The sequence below is a fragment of the Neoarius graeffei genome, chromosome 11 (genome assembly GCF_027579695.1).
Source record: "Neoarius graeffei isolate fNeoGra1 chromosome 11, fNeoGra1.pri, whole genome shotgun sequence".
NCBI classification, from domain to species: domain Eukaryota; kingdom Metazoa; phylum Chordata; class Actinopteri; order Siluriformes; family Ariidae; genus Neoarius; species Neoarius graeffei.
In genome coordinates, this window is record NC_083579.1 from 39,512,165 (window position 1) to 39,521,280 (window position 9,116).

The 9,116-nt window shown below is 39.7% G+C and overlaps 1 protein-coding gene across 2 annotated transcripts in view; it reads left to right on the plus strand.

Annotated features, from left to right (window-relative positions):
• Positions 1–9,116, plus strand: part of LOC132894272 (ribosome quality control complex subunit NEMF-like) — a 63,605-nt gene that overhangs the window by 52,198 nt on the left and 2,291 nt on the right. For both annotated transcript variants that reach the window (XM_060933888.1, XM_060933889.1), the window contains exons 28-31: positions 3,515–3,553; positions 8,435–8,541; positions 8,773–8,816; positions 8,912–8,991. In XM_060933888.1, the coding sequence (XP_060789871.1) occupies positions 3,515–3,553; positions 8,435–8,541; positions 8,773–8,816; positions 8,912–8,991 (270 nt within the window). The remainder of the gene's footprint in view (positions 1–3,514; positions 3,554–8,434; positions 8,542–8,772; positions 8,817–8,911; positions 8,992–9,116) is intronic.

Genomic DNA, 9,116 nt, shown 5'->3' on the forward strand with positions numbered 1-9,116 from the left:
TATAGATGAGGCGAGGCGCATAAGGCTTCAGAAATTCTCCTAATTCATAATTATTCTCCTTCCGGGTTTGCGGTGTTTACAGATCCCAGCGCGCTCGCGGGGCGTGTGTGGGCATGTGAGGACACTCCTCCTCACCAATCAGTGCACAGGGGAGTGTCTGCTCACGCCCCCAGCCTCAGTCGGCACGGTTTGGCTCGCTTCAGCCCCACTCCAAAACGGTGCGAGTTTTAGGGGCTAAGCAGGGCTGAAACGAGCTGAGTCGTGCTGGTTTTTGGTAGTCGAAACGCGAGCCGTGTCGGGCTGAAGCGAGCTGAAGTGAGCTGAAAAAGGGTAGTGGAAAAGGGCCATAGGAGTGACATCATCGGTGTGAAATATCAGAAATATGTCACTCAGAACTGCGATGTATTTCATGTAAAAAATGTGAGTTTTTCAGTATTAGAAGATAAACTTCATATCTTCAAGCCAATGTGTAGTTTTCTTTTTATTATGTAGACATATTCACAAACAAGAAGTACCTAAATTTATCAAAACAAATCATCGATTTCCTCACGAGTGACATTTATATTATATATTTACCAGCTTAAGGTCAGTCCGTATCATGAAATACCGTGACCGAGGTCTTGAAAATACTGACCGAGGCCTCTGGGCCGAGAATAAATAATAATAATAATAATAATAATAATAATAATTTAAAAATATATATATTTTTTTTCTTAACCAAATTCTAACAGAAAATGAGAGCGCCCGAAAGGGAAACCATATTTAGAACTAAAAAAAAAAAAAAAAAACCTGTTTGACAAGCTACATCAGCTCAGAATTTTCCAAAAATAATACTCGCTTTCGCTGTGAACACTGTCATTATCGCTATCCATGCTGTAAAATTAATGCTATTATACTGAGAAATGCGAAAATAAATGTTGAGAAAAAATTGCTACTGTTTGTTGTTGTTGTGAACGAGCACGTCGCCAAAGGTCCGTAATCGGGGTCCGGATCGTAGGATTCCGGAGCGCTCGCAAGCCAATCGGAGCGCACGATTTAAAGACATTAAATAATAAAATAAAAGACAATAAAGACATTTATGTCACAGTTTTGAATCTCCATGTCCTGGATGTCGCACATATGCAAAATACGAGTGGTGTATTTCCCAGTCAAACACTCGTGTTTTTATATACAGGAGGCTGCAAAAGTAGGTATACAGTAAGGATTATTCCAATATTACCAGTATTATAATAGTGGTGCTAGGTTTCATTTAATACTAACGTTTTGTGCGAACGTTTTGTTTTTCATTACTGTATACCTATTTTTGCAGCCTTGTGTGTGTGTTTTTTTATATACATGTACGACGAGATTGAGTGGAATACCGGTTTTATTCTATCCACATTCACTGGATTTTGAGAAACAGAGCATTTTTATTTTTTTCAACTTCGATCAATAAAAACTTTATACAAAATGTCCGACAAAATAATTTCCACTGAGAATGTAAACAAACCGGCGAAATGACAGCAGCAATTTGTGAAAAATGCTATAATAATAATAATTCTTGAAAAAAAATACGTTCTTACCATCAAATCCTTTTTTTTGGAGGGGGGTATTTTTTGGGGGGGGTTTGTTTTCAAGTAGAGTCTTTATTTCATCCTCAGTTGGTTCAGTAACACACTTCGCCATTTTGTTTTTCTCTATTCACGGTATACAGTGGGGCAAAAAAGTATTTAGTCAGTCACCAATTGTGCAAGTTCTCCCACTTAAAAAGCTGAGAGAGGCCTGTAATTTTCATCATAGGTATACCTCAACTATGAGAGACAAAATGAGGAAAAAAAATCCAGAAAATCACATTGTCTGATTTTTAAATAATTTATTTGCAAATTATGGTGGAAAATAAGTATTTGGTCAATAACAAAAGTTCCTCTCAATACTTTGTTGGCAATGACAGAGGTCAAACGTTTTCTGTAAGTCTTCACAAGGTTTTCACACACTGTTGCTGGTATTTTGGCCCATTCCTCCATGCAGATCTCCTCTACAGCAGTGATGTTTTGGGGCTGTCACTGGGCAACACGGACTTTCAACTCCCTCCAAAGATTTTCTATGGGGTTGAGATCTGGAGACTGGCTAGGCCACTCCAGGACCTTGAAATGCTTCTTACGAAGCCACTCCTTCGTTGCCCGGGCGGTGTGTTTGGGATCATTGTCATGCTGAAAGACCCAGCTACGTTTCATCTTCAATGCCCTTGCTGATGGAAGGAGGTTTTCACTCAAAATCTCACGATACATGGCCCCATTTATTCTTTCCTTTACAGGGATCAGTCGTCCTGGTCCCTTTGCAGAAAAACAGCCCCAAAGCATGATGTTTCCACCCCCATGCTTCAAAGTAGGTATGGTGTTCTTTGGATGCAACTCAGCATTCTTTCTCCTCCAAACACAACAAGTTAAGTTTTTACCAAAAAGTTCTATTTTGGTTTCATCCGACCATTTAACATTCTCCCAATCCTCTTCTGGATCATCCAAATGCTCTCTAGCAAACTTCAGACGGGCCTGGACATGTACTGGCTTCAGCAGGGGGACACGTCTGGCACTGCAGGATTTGAGTCCCTGATGGCGTATTGTGTTACTGATGGTAGCCTTTGTTACTTTGGTCCCAGCTCTCTGCAGGTCATTCACTAGGTCCCCCCATGTGGTTCTGGGATTTTTGCTCACCGTTCTTGTGATCATTTTGACCCCACTGGATGAGATCTTGCGTGGAGCCCCAGATCGAGGGAGATTATCAGTGGCCTTGTATGTCTTCCATTTTCTAATAATTGCTCCCACAGTTGATTTCTTCACACCAAGCTGCTTATCTATTGCAGATTCAGTCTTCCCAGCCTGGTGCAGGTCTACAATTTTGTTTCTGGTGTCCTTTGACAGCTCTTTGGTCTTGGCCATAGTGGAGTTTGGAGTGTGACTGTTTGAGGTTGTGGACAGGTGTCTTTTATACTGATAACGAGTTCAAACAGGTGCCATTAATACAGGTAAGGAGTGGAGGACAGAGGAGCCTCTTAAAGAAGTTGTTACAGGTCTGTGAGAGCCAGAAATCTTGCTTGTTTGTAGGTGACCAAATACTTATTTTACCGAGGAATTTACCAATTAATTCATTAAAAATCCTACAATGTGATTTCCTGGATTCTTTCCCCCCATTCTGTCTCTCATAGTTGAAGTGTACCTATGATGAAAATTACAGGCCTCTCTCATCTTTTTAAGTGGGAGAACTTGCACAATTGGTGGCTGACTAAATACTTTTTTGCCCCACTGTATGAGCTGATAGCCTAGTAGTAGAGCAGCCAATCAGAGCGTGCGATCGCTCTTATCCAGTGAATGTGGATAGAATATAAAGCGATACTTTACCAGGGTGATTATGAGGTTGCTTGTATTGTTATTTTCACTGTTACAAACTGTTTAAGTCACCTTTTTCCAAGGCTTTATTTTAGACATCATGCTTGATGTTATGCTTAATGCTGAGAGAATGCTTTTTTCCTCCACTACAGGATGCTGATGATTTGGATCAGGAGAATCCTGGTGCAGAGGTAAACCTCAACATTACATTAAGGACTGATTTAACACCATGCACTCCTGTGTTGATAGTAACTTCTCATAGGTGTGTGAACTCATTTAGCAAGATTCCCAATCACTGCAATTTCAGAATAATTTAATCACCCAACATTTTTTTTCTGCATATGTTGATCCTATTTCTACCGTTTTTTTTTTTAATGAAAGCAGAAGCCTCCACAGTACACATCTGAAGAGATTAGCCTATTTGTACTTCAAGGTTGAGTCTGTTCACTATTAAATGTACTGTCGTGTGCATTTTTTTCATAATTGGATTCGCGAATGTTTAATTTATACACGTCGTGTAGCGAAACAAAGAAATAATTAAAAACAAGACTTTTATTAAAAAAAACAATTTTATGAGGAAAAAAAATACAGATTTTAGTACGTACCTAGAAAAAAATAAAGACTCATTCGTGTTGAAGTCTCACACATTTAGCTCAGATTGATTATTTAATATTAGGGGTATAATAGTTATGTAACTGTTCCCGTTACTGGTGGTACAGTTGTTTAGTGAGTAGTGTCGCTACCTCATAGCTCCAGAGTCCCCAGTTTGATCCTGAGCTTGGGTTACTGTCTCTCTGGAGTTTCTGTGCATGCTCTCCATGCATCTTCATGAGTTTTCTCCAGGTTCTCTGTTTTTCTTCCCATCTCCCAAAAACATGGCAGTAGATGACTGACTGTGCTAAATTGTCTCTAGGTGTGAATGTGTATTTGCATGGTACCCTGCAGTGGACTGGTTTCCTTATCTGAGGTGTATTCCTGCCTCATGTTTCTGGGATAGGCTACAGATCCACCGTGAGTCTGACCAGGATAACGTAAATGAATTAATAAAGTATTATATTAAACGTCTTTACTAGACCTTCTCTATGTGCCATTACCACAAAACCGTCACCACCAGTCATACACGTGGCTTCTTTCAGACGTTTGCAGAATATGAGTGACCTAAGAGGAAATTAGGGCAAATTATTCAGCGTATTTCAACACACGGTTGCAGTTCTAGGCCTCATGAGGTCCACGGGAACATAGACGTGTTTGTAAATTCTGTCCAAACCACTTAATACGTTTTTCGTATGTGTTCTCCCATTCCCTGTATTTTCAACTGTAAATATTTCTTATTGTTCTGAGTTTATACAGATGTAACAGTGTAACATACACAGTTCTAACCCCTTCAATGCCCTTGGACGAGTCACGTAGGTCATGAAATCTTTTACCGCTGTGCCTTATGACGGAAGAATGTTTTAGGCATTGACTGTAATTCATATGTGCCACTGTGAAGTAAAAGTAATGCGCCATGTAAGGTACATAAAAGGAGGTGTTTATGACGAGTAGCGTACGTCATAAGGCACAGCAGTAAAAGATTTCATGACGTACATGACTCGTTCAAGGGCATTAAAGGGGTTAATACCAACTGCCTTGAATGTGGTGATGTTAAGAGAAATATTTAATTCTAATGTCTCAAGAAATGTTGAATCTACCAAATACACAATGTAGTCTATAATGTGCCAGAATAGTCCTGCACCAGTCACTCCTCAAAATATTAATTTATTTATTTGCAGCAGTGGGACTTGTTGTTTCCATATGATGCACTGTATTTGTCTGTGGTTGTACAACCCCAATTCCATAAAAGTTGGGACGCTGTGTAAACTGGAAATAAAAACAGAATGTGATAATTTGTAAATCATGGAAACCCTATATTTCATTGAAAATAGTACAAAGACAACATGTCAAATGTTGAAACTGAGAAATGTTATTGTTTTTTGAAAAATATATGCTCATTTTGAATTTGATGTCAGCAACACATTTCAGAAAAGTTGGCACAGTGGCAACAAAGGACTGAAAAAGTTGTGTAATGCTAAAAAAAAACCCAAAAACCTAATTTGGTTAATTGGCAGCAGGTCAGGAACATGACTGGGTATAAAAAGAGCATCCCAGAGAGGTGGAGTCTCTCAGAAGTAAAGATGGGGAGGGGTTCACCGCTCTGTGAAAGACTGCGTGGGCAAACAGCGCAACAATTTTTTAAGAATAACAGTCCTCAATGTAAAATTGCAAAGAATTTGGGGATCACATTATCTATGGTACATACAACCCCAATTCCAAAATAGTTGGGACAAAGTACAAATTGTAAATAAAAACGGAATGCAGTGATTTGAAAGTTTCAAAATTCCATATTTTATTCAGAATAGAACATAGATGACATATCAAATGTTTAAAGTGAGAAAATGTATCATTTAAAGAGAAAAATTAGGTGATTTTAAATTTCATGACAACAACACATCTCAAAAAAGTTGGGACAAGGCCATGTTTTCCACTGTGAGACATCCCCTTTTCTCTTTACAACAGTCTGTAAACGTCTGGGGACTGAGGAGACAAGTTGCTTGAGTTTGGGGATAGGAATGTTAACCCATTCTTGTCTAATGTAGGATTCTAGTTGCTCAACTGTCTTAGGTCTTTTTTGTCGTATCTTCCGTTTTATGATGCGCCAAATGTTTTCTATGGGTGAAAGATCTGGACTGCAGGCTGGCCAGTTCAGTACCCAGACCCTTCTTCTACGCAGCCATGATGCTGTAATTGATGCAGTATGTGGTTTGGCATTGTCATGTTGGAAAATGCAAGGTCTTCCCTGAAAGAGACGTCGTCTGGATGGAAGCATGTGTTGCTCTAGAACCTGGATATACCTTTCAGCATTGATGGCGTCTTTCCAGATGTGTAAGCTGCCCATGCCACACGCACTAATGCAAGCCCACACCATCAGAGATGCAGGCTTCTGAACTGAGCGCTGATAACAACTTGGGTCGTCCTTCTCCTCTTTAGTCCAAATGACACGGCGTCCCTGATTTCCATAAAGAACTTCAAATTTTGATTCGTCTGACCACAGAACAGTTTTTCACTTTGCCACAGTCCATTTTAAATGAGCCTTGGCCCAGAGAAGATGTCTGCGCTTCTGGATCGTGTTTAGATACGGCTTCTTCTTTGAACTATAGAGTTTTAGCTGGCAATGGCGGATGGCACGGTGAATTGTGTTCACAGATAATGTTCTCTGGAAATATTCCTGTGCCCATTTTGTTGATTTCCAATACAGAAGCATGCCTGTATGTGATGCAGTGCCGTCTAAGGGCCCGAAGATCACGGGCACCCAGTGTGGTTTTCTGGCCTTGACCCTTACGCACAGAGATTCTTCCAGATTCTCTGAATCTTTTGATGATATTATGCACTGTAGATGATGATCTGTTCAAACTCTTTGCAATTTTACACTGTCGAACTCCTTTCTGATATTGCTCCACTATTTGTTGGCGCAGATTTAGGGGGATTGGTGATCCTCTTCCCATCTTTACTTCTGAGAGCCGCTGCCACTCCAAGATGCTCTTTTTATACCCAGTCATGTTAATGACCTATTGCCAATTGACCTAATGAGTTGCAATTTGGTCCTCCAGCTGTTCCTTTTTTGTACCTTTAACTTTTCCTGCCTCTTATTGCCCCTGTCCCAACTTTTTTGAGATGTGTTGCTGTCATGAAATTTCAAATGAGCCAATATTTGGCATGAAATTTCAAAATGTCTCACTTTCGACATTTGATATGTTGTCTATGTTCTATAGTGAATACAATATCAGTTTTTGAGATTTGTAAATTATTGCATTCCGTTTTTATTTACAATTTGTACTTTGTCCCAACTTTTTTGGAATCGGGGTTGTAATTTATTAATTAAAAATAATTAAAAGATTCAGAGAATCTGGAGAAATCTCTGTATGCAAGAGACAAGGCTGAAAACTGACGTTGGATGCCTGTGATCTTCAGGCCCTCAGGCGACACTACATTAAAAGCAGACACGTGTCTGTAGTGGAAATCATTGTATGGGCTCAGGAACACTTCAGAAAACCATAGTCTGTGAAAATAGTTCATTATTGCATCCACAAATGCAAGTTAAAACCAGATATAAACAATCTCCAGAAACACCTTTGCCTTCTCTGGGCCTGAGCTCTTTTACGATGGACTGAGGCAAAGTGGAAACTTGTCCCGAGGTCTGACGAATCAAAATTAGAAATTCTTTTTAGACTAGACACCACGTCCTCCAAGCTAAAGAGTAGAGGAGACCATCCGGCTTGTTATCAGTGCACAGTTCAACAGGCAGCATCTGTGACTGTATAAGGGTGCATTAGTGCACATGACATGGGTAGCTTGTACATCTGGGAAGGCATCATTAATGCTGAAGGATATATACATGTTTCAGAGCAATGTGCTGCCATCCAGACAAAATCTTTTTCAGGCCTTCCTTCTTTCAGCAAGACAATGCCAAACCAATTTCTGCACGTTTTAAAACTGCATGGTTCTGTAGTAAAAGAGTCTGGGTGCTAAACTGGCCTGCCTGCAGTCCAGACCTGTGTCCCATTTCAAACATTTGGTGCATTATGAAGCGCAAAATATGACAAAGGAAACCCTGAACTGTTGAGCAACTGAAACTGTGCATCAGGCAAGAATGGGACAACGTTTCTCTTTCAAAACTACAGCAATCGGTCTCCTCAGTTCCCAAACATTTATAGAGTGTTGTTAAAAGTAGAAGTGATGGAACACAGTGGTAAACATGCCCCGTCCCAACTTTTTGAAATATGTTGCTGGCATCAAATTCAAAATGAGCATATATTTTTCAAAAAACAATACAATTTCTCAGTTTCATCATTTGATATGTTGTCTTTGTGCCATTTTCAGTGAAATACAGGGTTTCCATGATTTTACAAATGATCACATTCTGTTTTTATTTCTAGTTCACACAGCATCCCGACTTTTTTGGAATCGGGGTTGTATTTAGTTAACCCTGTTGGTATGGTGGTGTGTAAATTCTTTGTTGTTTTTTTTTTTTTTAGGAATATGAAAATTTCCTTGACTGTCTCACTGGTCAGCCGCATCCAGACGATGTGCTGCTGTTTGCAGTGCCTGTGTGTGCACCTTACACGGCGCTCTCTAATTACAAGTGCGTATCTTTTCTCTTTGCATCTCTAGTCACGTATTGAGTGCACAGTTAACACACGTCCAGCCTGCACCTCCTGTATAGAGTCCTGTGTCTAAAACTATAACTTGCACAGCAAGATCACTCCTTCACAGAATCTCTTCAAGATTGACAGACTCTCTTTGTCAGACCCCTTAAAAAGATTACTTATGATAGTCTGTATATTATTATATCATGAGTCTCACTTTTCCTCAGGTATAAAGTGAAACTGACTCCTGGGACACAGAAGAAAGGAAAAGGTAAAAAAAAAATTAAAATCTCATCCTCCCTTTTCTTTATTTTAAGTGTGAATAGTTCTTTTCCTACCTGAATAATGGCCCTTTAACACTGTCAGCTGCCCGGACTGCTGTGTTCAGCTTCACGCATGCTAAAGAAACCAGTGCGAGAGAGAAAGACCTGTTCCGCAGCGTTAAGGTATCTGACTCTCCTACATTTGCTTGAATCTTAGAAACATTTGGTGTAAAATTAATTGTTCATAAATAGATGAATGAGTAGTTCATCAATTCAAAAAACAAACAATTGTACATCTTTTCACACAG